Source organism: Herpailurus yagouaroundi, unplaced genomic scaffold (genome assembly GCF_014898765.1).
Source record: "Herpailurus yagouaroundi ecotype Mexico unplaced genomic scaffold, PumYag 166, whole genome shotgun sequence".
Classification (NCBI taxonomy): domain Eukaryota; kingdom Metazoa; phylum Chordata; class Mammalia; order Carnivora; family Felidae; genus Herpailurus; species Herpailurus yagouaroundi.
The window spans coordinates 27,779,055-27,803,455 of NW_024412407.1; the positions used below are offsets into that span (position 1 = coordinate 27,779,055).

Sequence of the window (24,401 nt, forward strand, 5' to 3'; positions counted from 1 at the left end):
TCTCCTACCATAAAGGAATATATCCAATGGAATAAAATATATTTATGCCCTGAAACAGTAGCATTAAGTAACATCTTCATAGGCTAAAGGAGCTAATCTAGGTTTTAAAAGTATCCACAATTACTTGGAGCAGGACCTTCTTGTATTTGTAGATTGTTTCTTCTTCATTCATTTCTTCATGCTTTTCTTTGCCTCTGAATAGCTTTCTTATTCTTGACTGACCTGCTGTACTAAAACACGGCCCTTTTAAATAAGCTGAATGCCAGGACTCAGAATAGTCCTTTAACTCTGAGCAAATACAAACTTTGTTTTGCAATGAGTACCTTTTAAACTGTCTGAATACTCACTTTTTAAAGTCCTAGAAACTGTTCAGGTAAAGTGGCCACTGTTATGAAGTTTTGGCTATACTTGAAAGACACATATCCAGTATCACAACCTCCTAATAAAATGCATGTTTGGTTTATATAATATTCTCAAGGTCACTCATCTACAGTTGTGAATAATTCTTGCTAAAAGGTTATACCACAGACTATCTAAATATTTTTTCCCCACTGGATCTTTTTCCATTCTGCTAAATTTTTATTCACTCACCTTTTTAACTTTGTATCTAAAATGCCATAAATCACTTTCAGTCTAAATATGAGAACAGTGTTCTCTAAAATTGCTAACGGTTAACAAAGATGCAGCTGACAGTACCTACTGGCAAGCATGAAGGACAAGTGAGCATACCAATAACGAAGTTGGCCTTGGAGGCTGACTGCCCATACTGTTGCTCAATGTACTTGGGTTTATAGGTTACCATTCCAAACAAAGAGTTGAACTGAACAGTGCTCGCACACAAATATAACAAGTACAGTGGATTTCCAAAAATATTCTTTAGTGATGGAAGAAAATCTGTAAGACAAAAGTAACATGGAGAAATTAAAGTCAGTGTAACACCTGGCAGAAGACACAGCCTTGGCAGCAGGGCATAGACGGCCGAGCCCCACTGTCACAGCGATCAGGAACACGTACAGTGTGGGGCACACACACACTATGGGTTGTAAACACTGGCTCAAGTCAAGACTGAGATCTGTCAGGTTCACATCGAGACATAGGCACTCACTTCTACAGGCATATAGTTTAGATTACAGTTAGAGATATAAGTCAGATAGGAATAGATTCCTCTAACTGATATGGGTAAAAGGAAAGAGGGACGAGAATACTCCTTCACTCCAGAGCTGAAAGTCATTGGCAGGACATTAAGAACTTCAGTTTTCTGGTCCCTATTCTTCAAACTTGGGTCATGGTCACAGAGAAAGAAATATGCAAGTTACCTCCACTTAATTCAATGAACTTTAGTGTAAGAAATGAGCTTTGGCATTCCCCCTTCTTCCTATTATGCAGCCACATAGTTTGAAATGTGAAGATTTTCCATAAATGTAAATATTGCTTGCTGGGCCCAACTGAGAAGAACCAATCTTCCTCATGGCCAGCCACCCTTTTCCATGTGGAAGGAATTCATTCTAACATGTCTAGCCTTTTGCTCCACACCACACTCATTCCCTTGATCACTGGGGGGGAAACGTGCACTGACACATGTTTGTCAAATGGCTGAATCTCATCTGTTAAAAAGCCACAAGCTCTGAAGATTCACTCTCTTCTGTCCACCCGGACTGATGTGAAGCAGCAAACCCAGATGGGGGCAACTGCAAGGTTTAACCTGAAGCAGTATAAGGGTGGGAATGTCAACAAGGAATATTACCAAAACTTTGGGTCATGTTCTTTAATCCACTCTCCAGTAATAAAGCTGACTTTGTAATCTTCAATTCTGCTTCCTGGACAGTTTCTCAATTTTTCTGAACAAATTATGGGGAGAGAGGGATATTATATATAGATCCCATATAGAGTGTCAATGGAAAACTGAAAAGGCTTCAAAATCAAGCAGAATCTGGCTCACCTCTTGCCATTTCCATTATTTTTGACTTTTCTCCATGGGGTGTTTGGTAGTCTGTGCGATCATCCATAATAAACTTGGATTTCTCAGAGGAAGAATTGGAATCCTCTCTACTTCGGGGTCTAGGTAGACTCTTTGGTAAACACCAGAAAGGCACAGCTGCAAGAAGACTTACAATTCCTGCTATTAGATAACCCAGCCACCAGGCACCTACCCACTGAGGATCCTTGGGAGTAATGGTTATGTGATCTGAAAGAGAGAGAGGATAGCTAAATAGCATGTACAGCAAAGCTGGTGTGTTGAAATCAGCCTCTTTAAAAAAGAAATCCTAGTGTTAGCTCTATCACATCATAAAATACCTAATAATTCATGCAGGATAACGTTCTAGTCTGAACATTATCATCACCTTGCTTTTTGAAGGGAACAAGGTGTTTCTGGGACATGATGCTTTTCTTCTTTTGTTCCTTAGATTTGAAATATAGATTCTAAATACTGCAAGAGTGGTCTCTACTCTGCCCTGAGGTTCTGCATAAGAATGCTTGGGCCCATGGCAGGAGGAAAGAAACATGTGAGGGAGAATTCTGAGGGCTCAAAATCTGCCAGCCACCCCACATCAGCACCACTTTCACCTGGTTCACAAATTGAATGTCTAAGATCTTACTTAAAAAAAAAAAGAGCTAAATCCTACACCTTCTGGTCAAAATCTGGTCTAAACCACTCAGAATGTTATTTATTAAATGATGGTTAATAATACTTCAGAGCTATTCAAGGTCTGAAGCAAGAATTGTATATGTAAATAAAATGTCAATATCTTAATCATTATAAAAACTTTATTTTTGACACCATTTTTTATTTGACTAGAAGCTAAGTATTGATGAATGAAATCAAGTGTTTTTTCTTTTCCATATGAAGAACCCATAAAGCATATAACTGGTCTACCTCCACTGTGCCCTATGAGAACAACAAAATAAACACATGTCCTTTGACAACTAGGCTCAATTGACACTACACCATACTTGGTAAAACATTCACACTAGTTCTCTGCATCTTCATTGCTTCCCCTGAACAATTTCCCTCTGTACCACTCATCACACCTATGCTTTCTTATCTGTACCAATTTCCATGACAGGATTTTAACGAACTCAAGGAATTCATCTACTATCTTGTTCACTATTTTGTGGTAGAACAGCACCTAAGATAGATATAAAACTACTAAGGTTAATGAGTAAGTGAATGAATAAATAAAAATTGTGGAATTCATCTTGAAGTTTATTTGATAAAAAAAGGAAAATTAGTGCAAGAGTTTTGCATTTAATTTTAACAGACAATGATTTCAAAAAGCAATTTCAGAATTTTTAAAAATGCAATTTATTTTCTTGGTTTTAACTGATTTCTTGAACTTCTTTAAAAAGAAAGAAAAATAAGCGTGCCTGGGTGGCTCAATCAGGTAAGCATCTGACTTTGGCTCAGGTCATGATCTTGCAGTCCGTGGGTTCAAGCCCCATGTCAGGCTCTGTGCTGACAACTCAGAGCCTGGAGCCTGCTTCGGATTCTGTGTCTTCCTCTCTCTCTGCCCCTCCCCCACTTGTACTCTGTCTCAATCTCTCTCTCACAAGTAAATGAACATTTAAAAAGTTTTAAAAAAATAAAGAAAAGTAATGCCCATTTCTAGGAGGTACATCTCATAAGGAAAGAAACAAATTAATACTTATGGAAAGATGAGTTCTGACATTTATTCCCTCCATAACTACTCTCTCAGGGGGTAAGGTAGTCCCACTCTAATATGCTTCCACCTGAAAATGATTTGTAAAGAATGAATTTTGGTTGCCGAAAGACTTTCAATTCTCGGTCTTCCTGGTAAGTCTACAAAATACATGATCAATCGATGTGACTGTCATGTTGATACACCTGAACCAACAAGAGCCAATGAGAAGCCACAGTTTTTAGTCTTAACTATGCTGGAATGTGTTTGAACTGGCAAACCAGAAGTGAAAAAGGATACATCTGAATAACAAACCATAGGTCGTCCGGTTCTAATCACTGCCTATTTTTCATATTTCATTTATTAATGTATGTGGTGATTATATCAACAACAAATTTTCAGTGGATTATTTTCATTCTAGGAAAGATTATAATCCTGTCATTTTATAAAAAGGGACTCTGATATTTTTTACACCATCTACATTTAAAAAATTGCAGTAACTAAGATAAATAAATAAACAAAAATAAACTTCCTTACCTAGGTTTACGAAGCCAATGTCAACATACAGTTTGGCACATAATGAGCCTAGCAGGAAGCCAAAGATTGGTCCTATAATTGCAACCGTCTGCACACACCCTGCACCAAAAAAAGGGGGGGGGCATTTCTCTGCTTTTGTAAATTAATACATTTTTAAACAAGAAATATGAGTGAAATCCAGTGAGTAGCTAAAAATATTTCATCAACTCTTCACTTAAGAGTGCTTAATTTGTCAATTTTTTCAACCTTATTGAATCAGGAAATAAGTTCTTCTCAGCTTTGGAAGAAGAACGAACACTTGGAAGGCATTAATTACTTCTTAGTAAAGACGTGACACCAAGACTCTGAAGAAGTTAACTTCCCCCAAATGGAGCAAACTTTACTCGTTAGGATTAGATTTCCCCCACTGATAAAAAATCAGAATTATACTATTTTGACAGTCTTTCAAAACTTTTTTGTGGCTGGCTAAGCATAAGAGTCATTTTGACATTAAACTTGATTTCTTCCACCTTAGTGAAGAAGTTCATGTGTTCAGAGAGTCTGTGTGAGAGTAGTAACTATGCATATCCCTGGATGCAGCCAGCAAGTGGAGCTAGACCTGGGAGGGCAGGAAGGTGCTCTCTGGAGTAACCATGACCAGCCTAGGCAGCTGTACCAGGAAAGTGGAGCAGACTGTATAAATGACATAATTTCTGGTTACCAGAAACATAACTCTTCCTTGCAAAGTATCTACTATATGCCTTTCATTTCACCACAGAGCTTGATACATGCATATCCCTGACGATTAATTTAAATTGATAGGAGGAGTAAATGGCAGTTACAGAACCTTTTCAGAAGAGAAGACAGGATGAACAGAGTGAGCAGGAAGGGGACACCTTGATACATGCCTGCATCTCTTGGCTTGCAATCTTTCCTCTAGTCTCCAGAGTCATTGCCTAGCAACTTCTACTCTAGTTTCTGATTTATGCTGGAATTTTCCATTAGAGCAGGTAACCTGTTTTTAATTACAGGCTGCCAGACTGTAATCAGAGCCCTCTGGAGTTCTGTGTGCATGGCCAGCAAAGAACTATACTGTGGAGCTAGCCACAGCCCCTCCCAATGAATTTCAGTCTTGTCCTTCTGTCCCTTGAAGGCCAGGCCCTCAAAGATCAGAACCCAAAAAAAAACCAAGACTGGTGTGTGAAATAGAGAAAAAATTAGTTTCTAAGACATAAGAGGCACTCAGTCAATACCGCTTAGATGTATCTGGACTTGGAGTTTGCTTTTGCTATATTTTGTTTTGTGTGTGTGTGATTTTAGCTGCTGGTCTATCCAATGGGGCCTGTTCCAGACATGGGTTCGTGTCAGGCCTTGCTCTCATACTTTCTGTGTTTTTCTTTATCCATTCATACCTGCTACTGATAACTCAGAATTCCTTTCAGGCTATCCCTCATAGAAAAAAAAGATGCTTGAAATAATCAGGGCTTTTATCTTGGAAAGCAATTTCTAGGGCTCTGGAGACAAATATATACATATACATACATATGTATGTGTGTATATATATATATATACACACATACATACATATATATATATATATATATATACACACACATACACACACACACACATAGCTATATACACATATATATATATATATATGATACCTAAATGTTTCAGTGTCACAGTTAACCCAATAAAAAGAACCTATGAAATATGAAGTCCATGAAGATACTTGTACAAAGTCGTACATGATTGCAGTTGATCTTATAGTTATTTTCTTTTAATCTGATGTTCTTTCCCTAACGTGACATGTCCTTCTAATGCAAGTTTCTTTATCATCCAAATCCTCAGAGTGGACATCAGATATGTGTGAACCTCAATATAGGAACTGGATATGAAGTATCAAACTCTATTGCACACTCTATTCCACTCAGTTTGGAATAGAGTTGAGAAAACCAGATATGCTGCTTCCCAAGAAGATGAATGGGGTAGGCATTACCAATATAGAAAGCAGAATTGTCTTCACTGGCAAAATCATCAAGGTAGGCAATGCCTAGAGGCTGAATAGGAGTTTCCCCAATTCCACGAAGAAGGTTCCCCAGGAAAACATAAACCCACATGGAAGAGCTGGCATCAATTTCACATTCTTGAAAGGAAAGCAAACAAGAGAAGTGAAATTAGATCAGTATCAAAGTTAAATACTTATTTTGCATTTCTACAAGCTGTCCTAAAATTGGATTAGGATGTAAAAATGAAATTTTCAACAGACTTAATTTGATAGGAGTCTAAGCAAGACTGGAAAATATTTTCTCCTCAATATTTTAGGCAATATAAATCCCCCAGAGGTTTTGATAAAAGGACTCTTTTGTTTCTTGTTTCTGATGCCTTGTTTCTTATTTTCTCTTCTCTTTTTATTTTATATTTATACTGTGTACTTTGAATTCCTATGCTCCAATAACATTCACTATCCTGTCTGGGAAAAAAACACAAAATTTTGAACAAAGGCATTTCTCGCCTTAATCTTTAAACTTTTCTATTTTTCAACAGAAATCCCTTGTAATTTTATTGCTGACCAAGTTTTATCTGAAATTTAAATTTTTATATGGATGATACTTCAACTTTGGACAGCATTACAATCGTTTGTTAGTGAATAGCCATTTTTAGGGATCAGGTTTAGGAAACAAAGTCACAAAAATTTAAAACTCTATATACTTTAGTAGTATAACTATTTAGTAGTATAACTATACTTTTGGCAGTATTCTTAGACATTCAAAGCTAACTATTTTAAAATGCTTTTATAGAAGTCATGTCTTGATATAATCATGTAAAGCTGGAGAATTACCCCCACATCACAAGTGAAATATATTTTGAAGAATTTGATCACTTTAATAAAAGTGATAATGTTATCTATCTCTGACAATCACCACTTGTGAGTGCTCCCTTTCTGCCAGGCACTGGGCTAAATGGTTTGCAGGCATTTTTAAATTATTTTCTCCTAATCATATGAGGTAGGAGTTATTTACACTTATTAGTAGCCTTTAAGTAAAATTTGAAAGTAAAATATAGGTTATTTGGAACTGGGATGAATCCTTTTGGGTAGATGAATCAGACTGTGTAACAGACAAGACTATTGTGTAGTCATGTTCCTTCTAATTCTGCCTCTTCTAGAAATGTAGCCAAGTGACCACGCATTTTCACTTATCTTTTCTAGATTTCCATTTCACTCCCCAAAATATAATGGGAATTCCTTTTCCAAAAAATTGATTCTAATGTCAATTCTACCCCTGACATTTGTGTGATCCCAAGATCACACGAGGGTAGGGAAATATTGTAGACAGGTGAAGATAGCTTAGATCTGTGTTTTCCAATATGGTAACTACACAACACATGTGGCTACTGAATAGTAAATTAATTAAAGTTACATAAAAGTAAAAATTCAGTCCTCAGTCACACTAGCTATATTACAGAAGTCAACAGTCACATGTGCTAGTGGCTGCTGTATTAGACAGCATAGATATAGAACATTTCCACTGTTGCAGAGTTTTTTTGGACATCTCAGCTCTCCAGTGTAGTGGGAATGGGGGTTGTAGGTGGAGCATTTTTGACAAGAGTCCTATTATCACCCTACTATAATTTTTAGGATAAACTTTGTGTCCACTATATCTGATGTTTATACAGATCTATGACTTTAAGGGAGCAGGACCTCATTTAAAGCAAAGAAAAAGATTGTGGGTCTTATGCTGTATACCTGTCTAAAACCTGTCTCTACATTAAAAACATTTTTAAAGTTTATTTATTTATTTATTTATTAATTATTTAGAGAGAGAGAGAGAGAGAAAGGGGATGGAGAGGGAGGATCCCAAGCAGGCTCCGTGCTATCACTGCAAAGCCTAACCTGGGGCTCGATCCCATGACCATGAGATCATGACCTGAACGGAGATCAAGAGTTGGATGCTTAACTGACTGAGGTACCCAGGCGCCCCACATTAAAAAATTTTTAATTCCCACCTCTAGATGCTATGTTTCTCTTCTTAACACTAAAGGTTTAAATATTTCGTGATTAGCTGTATTGCCATCTACATCCTATCTTTCCTGTCAAAAACAAAATATCTTCAATAACTGTACATTATGTGGAAGTGAAAGTCCAAACCCTCCTTTCACACTCTTCTCTTCTTCCAGGGGGCTTTTCTTCTTCTTTTCATACAGCAGGATAGGGTACACTTGTTACATGTTCACATCTTCCCTACCTCCCTGCCTCATATTTCTATTAATCCTCTGGCCCTTCCCTTCATCCAGACCTCTGGAGTTCATTGCTCAGGAAAAAAGACATCTCAAAAGAAAGCACTGATGATGATATTAGGGGAAAGAAAAGGTTTTATGGTATAGATAAAAGATTTGCATGACTAGCAGGTATAGAAAAGAGGAGCTTCCACACTGCCTATACAGCAATCTGTAGGCTAGGAGCAGGGAGTGGGGTGGGAGTGGTGAGGAGGAAGCGTCGAGCATGTCAATGCTCAAGGGCAGTGGAGACAGGGCATTTGAGCTCATCCCGGAGACATAGCAAACACCTGAGGGGAGATCTGTGGATTTCCTAGCAGGAAGAACCTGGGCCACCATGGTAGAGCCAGGGAGGTAGCAAAACCCAAAAGACAAGATGGCTACATATGTAGAACAGTGTGGCTAAGCGTCCTGCTTTTGGCTCCTCAAAAGCTTTATAAGAGATGATTTCCATGTTCCCAAGGGTGCTCACACAAAGCATTGCTATGCAATGTGCATCAGCCATATGGAATTCTAGACATCCTGACAAAATTCCTTGCATCCTGTGTTGTGTGGAAAACAATTATTCCCAAGTTTCCAAGACTGTCACATCTGCATCAGGAAGAGCTTCTGAGCTAAAAAAGGACATAAAGGTAGACATGGGATGGCCCTAAAGTGACATGTATGACCAAATATTGTGGCCAGAGGGATTTTAAATACCTAAGTTGACAAGGGACCAATAACACCAAGAGGCCCCTCCCACAACTTCCCTCTTTGCTATTATGTAAGCTCCCTAGAATATAAGCAACCCCTGGGGAAAAAGGTAAGGTTAGGGACAAAATGAATGAGATTCAATTTATCCCATTCTGATGGAAAGGGGCTGAACACAGAAGTTAAATTGAGATCTGGGGAAGAATATATTTCTTTCATATCTGAACACTGGACTGAGATTAATATGTGCTAAACTAGTTTTATCCTAATTCATGGCCCACCTTATTTGGAACCATGGGAAGCTTTTCCCAGTCGCCAGCAATTAATGCTCTTTCCATATTTTCTTCAGATCTCATCATATACTGCTTTATATTCTAGGAATTTTTATGGCACTATAGTATCTCAATTTAAGTAGTAAAGCTTTTAAGAGAAAAACATCACATAAATTTTTTGCCCATACTAAAGCAATATAAAGTCTTTATAAAAAGCTATCTTAGTCAAGTAAACAAAACCATCTTACCATCACTTCTTTTGGATTGTGATTTTTCTATAATTGAGATAGGTAATTGATTGTCTGACTCCAGGAGACATGGAGAGATGCTCAGAGTGGAATTAGAGAAAGGAGAATACTTTTCATATCTGTACCTGTAAAAAAGAATGTTTTTTCACTACAGACTCATTTAACATCATACTAAAAATATTAAATGTACACTACATGACTTATTATGGAACCTGTTTGAGTTTGCACTACCCTTGAGTCTGAATCACTAAACCAAAGCAGCATTTAACAGCAGATGTCCTGAAGAGATAACCAGAAAGTCTCATTTACAGGTATTACACCATATCTCAACCAGTTAGTGTAGTAAAAGAAAATAAAAGTAATAATTATTCATAAGGGTTCATTTTAATGTAAAAATAATGACTATAAATCACCTATTCCCCTGGTGAAAAAATATCCAATGTTTGATAAAATCATGACAATCTCCAAGTCAGAGGAAAAGCAATAATTTAAAAACTATGGTATTGCATGCTATATTTAGAGTTGTAAATTTAGTAGAACAACTGCATTGCTGATTCTAGAGAATTGATGATGATGTGTGGGTTTTTTTTAACTTTTTAAATTCCAGGGGCGCCTGAGAGGCTCAGTCGGTTGAGCGTCCAACTTTGGCTTAGGTCATGATCTCGTGGTTCATGAGTTCAAGCCCTGCGTTGGGCTCTGTGCTCACAGCTCAGAGCCTGGAGCGTGCTTCAGATTCTGTGTCCCCCTCTCTATCTGCCCCACCCCTGCTTGTGCTCTCTCTTTCAAAAATTAATAAACATAAAAAAATTAACAAAAACTTTTAAAATTCAAGTTAGTTAACATCTAGTGTAATATTAGTTGCAGGTATACGATATAGTGACTCAACACTTCCATACAATACCTGATGCTTATCATGACAAGTGCACTCCTTAATCCCAATCACCTATTTAACTCATTCCCCTACCCACCTCCTTTCTGGTATCTATCAGTTTGTTCTCAATAGTTAAGAGTCTGTTTCTTGGCCTCTCTCTCTCCTCTTTTGCTCATCTGTTTTGCTTTTTAAATTCCATGTGAATGAAAGCATGTGGTATTTCTTTGAGTTATTTCACTTAGCATAATATTCTCTAGCTCCATCCATGTCATTGTAAATGGCAAGATTTCATTCTTTATGACTGAAAAATATTCCACCAAAAATATATGTCATATATATTATATAATATTATATAATAATAACATATGGCACTTATTCCTTATCCATCTGTCAACAGACACTTGGGCTGTTTCCTTAATTTGGCTATTATGGATAATGTTGTTATGAACATCAGGGTGCATGTATCCTTTTACATAAATATTTTTGTATTCTTTGGGTAAATACCTAGTGGCGCAACTGCTGGATCATAAGGTAGTTCGCTTTTTAACTTTTTGAGGAAACTTCATACAGTTTTCCACAGTGGCTGCACTACTTTGCACTGCCACCAACAGTGCAAGAGGGTTCCCCTTTCTCCACATCCTTGCCAACACCTGTTGTTTCTTGGGTTGTTGATTTTAGCCACTGTGACAGGTGTGAGGTGATATCTCACTGTAGTTTTGATTTGCATTTCCCTGATAATAAGTGGTATTAAGCATCTTTTCATAAGACTATTGGTCATCCGGATGTCTTCTTTGGGAAAATGTCTCTTCATGTCTTTTTTATTGGATTTTTAAATTTTTAATTGGATTATTCATTTTGGAGTGTTGAGTTTTATAGGTTCTTTAGAGATTTTAGGTACTAACCCTTTATCAGATATGTCATTTGCAAATATCTTTTTCCATCCTATAGGCTGCCTTTTAATTTTGTTGATTGGTTCCTTCACTGTGCAGAAGCTTTTTATTTTGCTGAAATATCAATAGTTTATTTCTGCTTTTGTTTCCCTTGCTTCAAGAGACATATCTAGAAACAAGTTGGTACTTTTTAAAAAATGTCTATTTATTTTTGAGAGAGAGAGAGCAGGGGAGGGGCAGAGAGAGAAGGAGTCACAGAATCTGAAGCAGGCTACAGGCTTTGAGCTGTCAGTGCAGACCCCGATTCAGGGCTTGAACTCAGGAAAGGTGAGACAATGACCTGAGCCAAAGTCGGATGCTTACCCGACTGAGCCACCCAGGTGAGCCAGAACTTGGTACTTCTGATGCCAAATTGTTTACTGCTTGGGTTCTCCTCTAGGATTTTTCTGGTTTAAGGTCTCACATTTAGGTTTTTAATCCATTTTGACTTTTGGGTATGGTGTGAGAAAGTGGTCTGGTTTCTTTCTTTTGCATATTGCTGTCCAGTTTTCCCAACACCATTTATTGAAGAGACTTTTTTTTTTTCCCATCAGATATTCTTTCCTTCTTTGTCAAAGATTGGTTGACCATATAGTTGTGGGTTCATTTATGGGTTTTATATTCTGCTTCATTGACCTACGTGTCTGTTTTTGTGCTAGTTCCATACTGTCATAATTGCTACAGCTTTGCAATATAACATGAAGCCCAGAACTGTGATTCCTCCAGCTTTGCTTTGCTTTTTCAAGATGGTTTTCGATATTTGGAGTCTTTTGTGGTTCCATACAAATTTTAGGATTCTTTGTTCTAGCTCTGTGAAAACTGCTGTTGGTATTTTGATAAAGATTGCATTAAATCTGCAGATTGTTTGGGTAATATAGACATTCCAATCGATGAGCATGGAATGTCTATTTCTTTGTGTCATCTTCAATTTCTTTCCTGAGTTTTATAGTTTTTAGAGTACAGATCTCTTTGTTTAGGTTTATTCCTATGTATCTTATTGGGTTTGATGTAGTTGTAAATAGGACTGATTCCTTAATTTCTCTTTCCGTTGCTTCTTCATTGGTGTATAGAAATGCAAAATATTTCTGTACATTGATTTTGTCTCCTGTGACTTTGGTGAATTTATCAGTTCTCACAGGTTTTTTTGTTTTTTTTTTTTTTTTGGTGGAGTCTTTCAGATTTTCTATATAGAGGATCATGTCACCAGCAGATAGTGAAAATTTGACTTCTTCCCTGCTGATTTGGATACCTTTTCTTTTTGTTGCCTGATTGCTGTGGCTAGGAGTTCCAGTATCATATTGAATAAAACTGGTGACAGAGGACATTCCTTTTTTGTTCCTGACCATAGAGGAAAAGCTCTCAGTTTTTTCCCATTGAGGATATTAGCTGTGCGTTTTTCACATATGGCCTTTATTATGTTGAGGTTTGTTCCCTCCAAATCTACTTTGTTGGAAAAACATTTTTATGAATAGATTTGTACTTTTTCAAATGCTTTTTTTGCATCTATTGTAATAATCATATGGCTCTTATCCTTCCTTTTATTAATGTGGTATATCACATTTATTGATTTATGAATATTGAACCACCTTTGACCCTACTTCATCGTGGTGAATGATTTTTTAAATGTATTGTTGGATTTGGTTTGCTAGTATTTTCTTGAGAACTTTTGTATCTATGTACATGAGGTATTGGTCTATAGTTCTCTTTATTAGTGGAATCTTTATCTGGTTTTGGTATCAGGGTAATGTTGGTCTCATAGAGTGAATTTGGAAGTTTCCCTTCCTTTTCTGTTTTTTGGAATAGTTTGAGAAGAATAGATATTAGCTCTTCTTTAAATGTTTGGCAGAACTCCCCTGTGAAGGCATCTGGACTTTTGTTTTGGGGGAGGTTTTTGATTACTGATTCAATATCTTTGCTGATTATAGGTCTATTCAAGTTTTCTATTTCTTCCGGTTTCAGTTTTGGTAGTTTATATGTTTCTAGGAATTTATCCATTTCTTCTAGGTTGTCCAATTTGTTGGCATATAGTTTTTATAATATTCTCTTATAATTTTTATATTTCTATGGTGTTATTTGTTATTTATCTTCTCACATTTGTGATTATTTGGGATCTTTCTCTTTTCTTTTTGATAAGTCTGGCTAGAGGTTTATCAATTTTATTAATATTTTCAAAGAAACAGTTCCTGTTTTCATTGATCTGGTTCTATTGTTTGTTGTTTTGTTTTGTTTTTCTTTTTCTTTAGTTTCTGTATCATTTATTTCTGCTCTAATATTTATTTCCCTCCTTCTGATGGCTTTAGATTTCATTTGTTGTTCTTTTTTCTAGCTTTAGGTATAAGGTTAGGTTGTTGAGATTTTTCTTGCTTCTTGAAGTAGGTCTGTATCACTATATACTTCCCTCTTAGAATAGCTTTTGCTGAGGGGTGCCTGGGTGGCTTAGTCGGTTAAGCATCTGACTTTGGCTCATGTCATGATTTCACATGTCATGATCTCACAGTTCATGAGTTTGAGTCTAGCTTCGGGTTCTGTGCAGACAACTCAGAGCCTAGAGCCTGCTTCAGATTCTGTGTCTCCCTCACTCTCTGCTCCTTCCCCACTTGCGCTCTGTTTCTCTCTCAAATATAAACAAACATTAAAAAAATTAAAAAAGTGTTTTGCTGCATCCAAAGGTTTTGGACCATCATGTTTTCATTTTCATTTTTTCCATGTTTTTTTTTTTTTTTTTTTTTTTTTAGTTTCCTGGTTGACTCATCCATTGTTTACTAGCATGTTGTTTAACCTTCATCTATTTGTGGTCTTTTCAAATTTTCTCTAGTGGTTGGCTTTTACTTTCATAGTGTTATGGTCAGAAAAGGTGCATGGTATGATTTTAATCCTTTGTACTTGTTGAGGTCTGACTTGTGACCTAATATGAGATCTATTCTGGAGAATGTCCCATGTGCACTTGAAAATAATGTGTATTCTGCTCTTTTAGGATGAGATGTTCTGAATATGTCTAAGTCCATCTGGTTCAGCGTGTCATTCAAAGTCACTTTTTCCTTGTTGATTTTCTGCTTAGATGATCTGCCCATTGATGTAAGTGGGGTGTTAAAGTTCCTTACTCTAATTGTATTATCATCAATTAGTTCCTTTATTTTTGTTTTTATTTATTTTATATATTTGGGTGCTCCAACGTTGGTTGCATAAATACTTAACAATTGTTAGATCTTGTTGGATTGTCCCCTTTATTATGAGACAGTGCCCTTCTTTGTGTCTTGTTACAGTCTTTGTTTTAAAGTCCAGTTTGTCGGATATAAGTATTGCTACTCTGGCTTTTGACTTGTATGTCAAATCCATTTGCATGTTAAATGTTTCTCCATCCCTTCACTTTCAATCTGCAGGTGTCTTTAGGTCTAAAATGAGTCTCTTGTAGGCAGCACACAGATAGGTCTTGTGTTGTTGTTGTTTTTTTTTTTTTTTTTTTATACATTCTGACACCCTATGTCTTTTATTGGTTAGTCCATTTATATTCAGAGTAATTATTGATAGATATGTATTTACTGCCATTTTATTATTTGTTTTGTCATTGTTTCTGCAGATTTTTCTGATCTTGTCTTTGTCACATTTGGTCTTTCCTTTGCACTCAAGGAGTCCCCATTATTTCTTGCAGGGCTGGTTTAGTGGTCACAAACTCCTTTAGTTTTCGTTTGTCTGGGAAACTCTTGATCTCTCCTTCTGTTCTGAATGATAACTTTGCTGAACAGAGTATTCTTGGTTGCAGTCTTCCCCATTCCAGCACTTTGAATATATCATGCTGCTCCCTTCTAGCTTGCCAAGTTTCTGTTGAGAAATTTGCAACTAGCCTTACGGGGTCTTCCTGTATAAGTTAAGGACTTATTTTGACATTCTGCCTTTAGTTTCTTTATCACTATATTTTGCAAATTTAATTACAAAATGTCTGATTGTTGGCCTGCTTTTGTTGATTTTGATGGGAGTTCTCTGTGACTCCTGGATCTGGATGTCTGTTTCCTTCCCTAGGTTTCAGCTATTATTTTCCTCAAATTTTCTGCACCCTTTTCTCTCTCTTCTTCTAGGACTCCTACAATATGAATGTTTTTACATTTGATGGAGTTACTGAGTTCCCTATATCTATTCTCATGTTCCATAATTCTTTGTCTCTTTTGTTTAGTCTCATTATTTTCCATTATTTTGCTTTCTAGGTCACTAATTCATTCCTCGGCTTCTTCCAGAATGCTGATTATTTCATCAAGCCTGTTTCCAATAATGTTTATCGCACTCTTCATTTTTCTTTTTCAACTCTGTTATCTCTGTAGTAAGGGTCTCACTGATTTCTTCTATTGTCATTCTCTATCAGGTATGTTACTTAAAACTGTTTCACCTAGATCTCTGGCTATGGCCTTATCTTGTGCTCTCATTTGGGATAAATTCCTCCATCTTTGCATTTTGCCTAAGTCTCTGCCTTCTTCTCTGTGTTAGAAAAGCCAGCTATGTCTCCTGTGCCTGAAAGTAATGACTTTATGAAGAGGTCATGAAGTGTCCAGGGCCTGGTGCTTCAGGGGGTGTCTCAGGTATGTGCTGCATGCGCTTTGCTGTTTTGTTTTAGCTGATCTATCCTTCAGGCCGGTTCCTCAGAGGCTTTTGTTGTCTGCTGCGGGCAGTGTTTGCTCCCTGGCCTGAATGTGGTGAGTTTTAATTAGATGTGCTTGGTTTGGTCATGAAATGAGACATGATACCACTTCCACCAGAGCCAAGGCCCTGGAGATCTCTGGTTGGGAGACATGGTATGGGCAGAGGTTTATGCTCATCTTCAGAGGATGGAGCCTGCTTCACTGGAACTGATGGAAGCTTGACAGAGAAGAGCAGTCCTGCCAGAGCACAGGGGTGTGGGGCTTGGTATATGCAAGTTAGGAAGTTAGTGTTGGTGCTGTGCTGCTTCCAGCAGATGGCTCTGTGCTTATGCTGAGGAACAGTGGGGAAGGGGAATGGTACCAGCTCCTTTGTTCCAAGAGGCATCTCTGTGAATGCGATCTCTCTGGAATATGCTTCAAGATAACCAAGAAGAGCAAATAATCTCACCCCTGTGTGCTTCAGGTACTCTTCAGATTGCTGTTTCCATGCTGTATGCCCCTGGCTTGTTTGTCAGCCTTCTCTCCAGGAGCAGAACAGTGCCCTCTGGGCTCTATCCGCCAGGTCTGCTGACCTTTAAACTCTAAACTTTATGCCCCGCTGGTTGCAAGAACAGATGAAGTTCAACCTCTCTTGTTTTCCAAGTCAGTAACTTTGGAGAAACTTTCTCCTTGTGCATTCCCCTGTGTGCTCTTCTCTCTCGTGCCCTTCTCTGTGACCACAGCACCCTCCCTTCTGCAGCACCTGTGACCTATTTCTCCCCTATACCAAATCTGCATTTCCTACCTTCTTCGATGTGGCCTCTTCTCTCTCGTTAGCTGTGGAGTTTGTTCTGTCAGTCTTCAAGTTGGTTTCTGGGGGTATTTAGGAGGATTTGATAGTAGCTGTGTTCATGGGATGAGGTGAGCCTAGGGTCTGCCTATTTTGCTGCCATATTCCTCTCCCCTGATATAAGGGGATTTTGAACTGTTTATCTGGATGGTATCACTTTTCTCTAGAGTTTATTGTTAGGGCTCGAAGTTATTTCTAATGCCATTCTTTCCTCTGATGTATGGTTACAATGGCAGCTGGATTGAAGAGCCAAGGCTGAATGGAAACACTGTGATAATTCTATCTTCAGTTCCCCAGCCATGCTCCCTCTCAAATTATCCTTCATGAGACAATTTCTCTGTCCACTGCACTCTCCAAAAAGAGGTACCTGATAAAAGGACATCACAACATTATCTTTTTCTCAACGTCATCATGGTTCTCTTTTTGTTCAGGTACCATATGACTAAAGACTAGGAATCAGAGTAATGTATTTATAATATTGTAATAACAACCTACTCAGCCATGTAAGTAAAACATGTATTGAAGTATTAAAATATATAGACTAATAGATGGGTCACCTTATATCAGTTTTGCATAATCTATACCTCGCCAGGTCCATGAACCTTACAGAAAAAGTAACAACATTTTTGTATGTATGTTAGTATTTAAGGAAAGAAGTTCAGAGTTGTTGTTACTTTTATCATATGGTTCTCTGGCCAAAATAGTTTAAAAACCACTTAATGAGGATAACTATTTGTCGATTCTCAGCTACCCAAGAGAACATTCAGCATTAAAATCGTGATAAATATAATTTTCTTTAATAATTCCAGAGGTACCATGGACTGTTATAGTGCCTTAGAGCTCTTAAAATTAATGTCAATCATGATTATGTAGAATTTTTAAAATTTTAAATTATTTGAGCTTTCCTAATTCATTCTATCAAATTGAAACCGTTTAGCATAACAATTATTTAGATTTTGAATAAATGTAATTTATGCAAGTGTCTCCTTTGCCACTAATTACTAGATATGACACTCTAGAAAAATCAATTAACCTTTTCAAATTTCAATATTTTTGGTGGTAAAGTAGGCGTATCCATGTACTCTGTACAATTTAGGTTCTGTTGGATAAGGAGACAGAGAAGTAATTTCACAGGGGACCAGTGGTTTAAATGCTTTTAAACCAGGGATTTTAGTTCCTGACCTGGATTCAGACTCTGAAACAATCTTGATTCAGAGACATGAAGTTCTACAGTAGCCATCTAAATAGTCTTCCTACTCCCACATTTCCCTCACCAGAGTTATTTTTCCAAGCAGGAGTCTGCATGGCCCTTAAAAAATGTAAGTGAGATCATGCCATTCTGCTCAAAGCTCTCCACCAGCTTCCCATCTCATCCCAAGAAGAAGCTGAAGTTGCAATTGTGTGCAACCTTACTATTCAAGGTTAAGTCTGCAGACCAACAGCATCAGCTGAATCTCAAACCCTATCGAAGAACTACTAAATCAGAATCTTTATTCTACCAAGAGCTTCAGGTGACATAAATGTCCACCAAAGTTTGAGAAACAACCTTGACAGCCTCTGCTATTCCCCCTTACATTTTCCCCTTGCTTGTCCTACTTCAGCCACACAGGCCTCCCTGCTGTTTACCCACATGCCAGGTTTCCTCCTGCTGCAGGAACTTTATATTCATTATTCAATCAGCACAGAAGCTTTCTTCCCCAGGGTCTGCATGGCTCTCTCCTTCATCTCTTTCAGTCTTTCCCAAGGGTCATCATATGGGTGAGCCATCCCCTCATAACCCTACTTTAAACTGCAACCCTTCCTCCCTGCAACATACTCCTTATGTGTCTTCAGAAGGTTATTTTTCTATATAGCACTTAACATTATCTGGAATATTGTATCATTATTTATTTCTTTATTATCTGTCTTCTCCTCCTAAGATCCAAGAGAACAGAGATTTTTTTGTCTCTACTCTATCTGCATTACCTAGAAAAACCACCAATATATATTTTTTAAATTCATGATTCAGGTGAGCTCACACACATAAAGCTAAACACAGTCTGTTCATGGTAGCCCCTCAATAATTGATATCCATGATCAGTGTTATGTTTTGCTGTAAATCAAAAGTATTTCTGCTAGGCAGAAGAGTACAGTGGTCTCTTGGAGATCAAAAATGACATTTGGACAATTGTCCAAATAATACTGTGAAAAGTTAAAAAGAAGTTATTATAATAACCCTTAGTAGATAGTAAACTTCATGGGTAAAAATTGTGCACATATATTTTTGTTTAATTTCATTTTGTTTTTTTCTCACTGAAGTAGCCCCATTACATGGCACAGTACCAGGCCAATGCAGACACTAAATAATAAATAAACAAATATAACTTTAAACATACAAAAAAGTAGTGTCTAATAATTTGTCTTTGACCCTTTGGCAACCTTTGATAACCCTAGCCTGGCTGCCTGACTGGTCTTTTTCTGATTTTCTTTTACTAGAAAAAAGAAAAATCTTTTACTAGAAAATTTTACTTCTTTTATTGGAAAACTTCAAATACTAGTAAAGTCAACATTCACTTGGCATCTAAAATCTGCAATTATGTAAGAACCTAGGCATTCATGTGTGAACTCCCTCTTTTGCTTGACTACTAAAAGATTCTACTCAAATTACTAAGATCCCTGTGGAAATGCTTTGTTGCTATTTACCACTTTTGTGATCTTGAGGTTTTGGCTTTTGATTAAGGGGAAACAGAATGTTTTATATTTGTCACTAACTTGAAGTGACAAAATTATTAATCTGAAGACAACCCATTACTTGTCTCTGGTTAAAACCAGGTGGCTTAATGATCTAAGAAGGTCTCATAACAATACATAACAATAATGACACAGTTACTAGATATATGAGGAAACTTAGTAAGCATTTTACCTGTGTCATCTCGTTTAATATTTGCAATATTATAAGCTAGGTATTATTTTTAATACTTATAATACCTATTTTTAATATGCATAAACTGAGGCCTGGAAAGCTTAAGTAACATGTCCAAGGTCATACAGAAAAGACCCACTGCAGAACGAGTTATGTCAAGAGTCATAGATTTATTTATCCTGTGCAACTACTTTCTAATTTTATGTTTTTAAGTAATGGAATTCTTCCCCACCCCCCCACCACCTGGCAAACTGTTGCATGGGGGTTCAGTGACTAGGACAGATAGTAGTGTCACAGCTATTGATCAAGCAGGGATTAGGCAGAGTGAAGATCCATTTCCTCGGCCTTTTCCTTTGCTTGCTGTTCTTCCATTGACTCCAAATGGCACCTTTGTAGAACCTCAGGGATCCAAGGAAAACTTCTGCCTCATGAAAAGGAGGCTGGATAGGTGTTCAAAGAGTAGGCAGAAGTTCTGAAAACACCGATCTCTCTCCAAGTAAAAATGAAGGGGCCAGGGACGCTATCCAAATAAGTACAAGAGATCCCACTCAGAGGATTCTGTGCACTATCTTTATAGATTGACCACAGAGGTAAAAATCTGACTATATTTATATAGTAACTTGGGAATCCAAGAAAACGTTTGTACTATATCATACCTAAGTCTCTATAGCTCTAAAATGTCATGATACAATGATCTAGAGTGAACAGTATCAAAGTATTATTTGATATATAATTTTAAAAAACTATTATCTTGCTTCAAAACCTCTAGGTAGTCACTTCTCTAAGTTGGCAATAGGTAACCATGGATAAGGAAGGCAATATAGATATGCATGAAGTCAGAATACTTGTTTTAGGATTCCAGTTCTATAATTACAGGACACCTAACCTTGAAAAAGTTGACTAAGTCATGATCATTAGTCCTAAAATAAAAAGACAAACTGATCTTCTACTTCACAGGTAAAGGTGAAATGATATAAAGATGGTGGAAAATCTTTGGAACTACTAAAGTTGTATGCAAGTACTAACAAACTTAGTAGCAAAAGTACCAAAAGCAGACTTCAGGGTTAAAGGATACCGACAACCTATACCTACTGAAAAAGTTCTATGAGAAAGTATTTGGACACTGAATAGCTATTTGAATTGATAAAATACCCTTAGTCAATGATCTGCCAGTCAAGTGACCCAGCATATTGTCAGAAGCATTCATTCATTACCCATTTGACATCTACCCCAATACATTCATTTTTTACTTATTTTGTCTCCCCAGATAAATTATTTGAATGAAGACATATAGTGAAATTTCCCTTTAGTTTTTGCTGACATCGATACATAGCTATATATCAATTTTTTTTTACAGATTATTAAATTTTAAGCAAACTTGTAAGTATTCTGAATTTTTTCCCAGAGGATATAACGAAAATAAGGTATAAATCATCATGCCTTAAGCCATGTGTGATTTTCTTAAATTTAAACAATTAATTGTAATTATAAAAAGGGAGCAATACAGTTGGTTAAATCAAGAAAAAGATAATTGCTTTAGACTTACTGCTGCATGAAGAACTGAGGCATTGCAATGAGCAGTGTTCCAACTCCCATGATTAGGCACCCTGTTCCAATTATTTTTGGCCTGTGAAGTTTGGCTCCAAAGTAGCTAACAAATGTTATAACTAAGAGATTCCCTTCAGATAAAGAATAAAATGTGCTTCAGTTAGATAAATTAGAAAAAGTCATCAGCATATTAAATGCATGAATGTCTATAGCGGTTCTGGCAATTCTTTGTTTTAACTAAACTGTCTCCCCACCATTCTTCCCATCCTTTCTCTCTTCTCTTTAATCTGAGATGACCGTTGAAATTGTCTCCATGCTCATTACTTCAATTACTTCATCCATTTATCAAAATACTTTAATTATCAACACAACTACCTCATTGTCATCTACCCTGATTATTTGTCCTTTTAAAAGTGTTTTGGGGCGCCTGGGTGGCTCAGTCGGTTAAGCGTCCGACTTCAGCCAGGTCACGATCTCGCGGTCCTTGAGTTCGAGCCCCGCGTCGGGCTCTGGGCTGATGGCTCAGAGCCTGGAGCCTGTTTCCGATTCTGTGTCTCCCTCTCTCTCTCTGCCCCTCCCCCGTTCATGCTCTGTCTCTCTCTGTCCCAAAAAAATAAATAAACGTTAAAAAAAAATTAAAAAAATAAAATAAAATAAAATAAGAGTGTTTTAACAGTAAATCAAATTGTAGAAGAGTTCCTTTAGGTGTTCTCTTAAGTTTTCCTCAATGATTTTGAAGTGAACCTTATTACTGTTTTTTCATTCATTAATATTTTTTTATTAAAACTTGTCAGTTTCCCATTTGCTCTTAAAACATACATTACAAATTCTTGCTTCAGCAGATATTCCTTCTAAAAAAAGTATGATAAACACAACTGTACCTCACTTTATGAAATCAAATTATGAAATTCATATTAGTACAAAAAAGAATTTTTCTGCAAGTAGAAGTTATGCTTTTTGAAAATGTCTCTAGAGAAGCATATGATAAATTACTTTCAGTTGATGATTGTGATGAGTGATTAAATATGCTTTAGGGAAAACGTCCTCATATTTTGCTGTACACAAAAAGGCTGAAAGGTGGTGGTGACAGTAACAGAAACCTTAAAAATGCAGTATCTTGGAAGCTCCCAATAGATTCTGATTCTATGGATCTAGGGGTAGGTCAAGAAATCTGCATTTTTAAAACTAGCTCATATGTGCTGATGGAGATGGTTCCTGAAATATGGTTTGATAAACATTGTTTAGAATCTTAGATTTCAAAAGGCTTAAAGTTTCAGTTCTTTGCATTTGGAATAGTCTTTAAAATCTTCAGTGCTAGATAGAGTAAGAACTTAGCAATTCCCCAGCAATTGATTGTGATGGCTGATGGATAGTGCTGCTTTGAAGCTTTCTTCGATGTTTCCAATTTTCGAGCAAGACTGTGTTTGCTTACATCTGTAAGCAATCATCTAATTTACTACTGTTTGTTCACATTGCCAGCTTTAGTCAAGTGCAAAAAGAGTAGCAATTTTTATAGACTTGAGGACAATAATGACAGTGAGAAAATTAGCTTGCACAGTGGCTCTAGGTTTTATGGCTTCAGAAAGAATTAAACTTGTTTTAATTTTCACAGGGGAAAAAATATTGAGTATGAGATTTCTCATTCGGTATTTAAGCATTTAGTAGAAGAAACTTTGTATCATATTACATTGATAATTATGTCTATACTTTTGTTAATGTGTCACAGTGAATAAGCCAAAGTAAAGTAAAAGCTGACCTTCAGTTATAGGTAATGTATCCCTGCAACCAACATTACCTATTCTCCCTAACTCCCACACCACCAACACTTCACAATAAAGAACTCATGTTTACAGACTGTTTCTGTGTTACATTAGTGAGTATGCCAAAGACTACATAATACCATTTTAGCATCTATGATATCTATAGTGTTTTTGCTTTCTTTACTTTGTATCCCTCTGAGTTCTCAGAAGATACACATAGAAAATAAATGGCAATAAGTAATCTCTAAAAAACTAAATTGGTTATCAAAATTCTTTCACATTTACTATCACTAGCTTCTGAAAAAGACAACAGATCTAGAGTGTTTTAAAGTGGTTTTAACAAGCTTTTAAGGAACAGATTCTCCCCACCTTCTCTTTCTTCTTTTCTCTCAACACACACACACACACACACACACACACACACACACACACACACACACAAAGTACTTAGATAACAGAAAAGAAAGCCATCCAACTCATAAGACTTATATACCCTTGAAACCAAAACTAGACAAGGACAATGAAAGAAAGGACCAAATGCAATTTGTTCCAGAAGTGCAAGGGTACCACCAAATAAGATAAAAATATATATATTAATTTAATCAATGTATTAAATTAAAGAAGGAGAAAAATTCCATGGTTATCCTAACAGATGTAGTAAATACATCCAATATAATTAACCACTCATTTATGATCAGAAAAATATTTGAGCATATTAACTTTGAAAGTATATCTACCAGGCACACCTGGGTAGCTAAGTCGCTTAAGTGTTCACCTTTTGATTTTAGCTCAGGTCATGATCTCATGGTTTGCGAGATCAAGCCCCACGTAGGGCTCTGCACTGACAGTGTGGAGTCTGCTTGGAATTCTCTCTCTTTGTCCCTCCTTCACTCATGCTAATTGATTAAACATTTAAAAAAAAAAAATAAAGTGTATCTACCATATTACACTGCACACATATTACTTAATGGTGAATTTGTAAAAGCATTTTCATTAAGGTCACATATGAGAAAAGAATGCCCATTGTCACTGCTTCTATTTAAGATAGTACTGAAGCCAAGGCAATAAGGCAAAAACAAACAACAGATCTAAGTATTGGAAAGAATAATATAAAACTGACTTCTGTCTCAGACAATATGATGGTCCATTCAGAAAACTCTACTATAGACATCTATAGACAATTAAAATGACACACATTTATACTATAAAGAATCCTGGGGCACCTGGGTGGTTTAGTTGGTTAAGTGTCTGTCTGCCTCTTGGTTTCAGCTCAGGTTATGATCTCATAG

The 24,401-nt window shown here is 36.8% G+C and overlaps 1 protein-coding gene across 5 annotated transcripts in view; it reads right to left on the minus strand.

Annotated features, from left to right (window-relative positions):
- Positions 1-24,401, minus strand: part of SLCO1C1 (solute carrier organic anion transporter family member 1C1) — a 74,101-nt gene that overhangs the window by 26,585 nt on the left and 23,115 nt on the right. For 3 of the 5 annotated variants that reach the window (XM_040488743.1, XM_040488740.1, XM_040488741.1), the window contains 6 exons: positions 21,351-21,483; positions 9,646-9,770; positions 6,157-6,303; positions 4,176-4,274; positions 1,940-2,185; positions 730-894 (listed from right to left, as the gene is read on the minus strand). In XM_040488743.1, the coding sequence (XP_040344677.1) occupies positions 730-894; positions 1,940-2,185; positions 4,176-4,274; positions 6,157-6,303; positions 9,646-9,770; positions 21,351-21,483 (915 nt within the window). The remainder of the gene's footprint in view (positions 1-729; positions 895-1,939; positions 2,186-4,175; positions 4,275-6,156; positions 6,304-9,645; positions 9,771-21,350; positions 21,484-24,401) is intronic. The other 2 variants (XM_040488744.1, XM_040488745.1) reach the window with 2 other exon arrangements.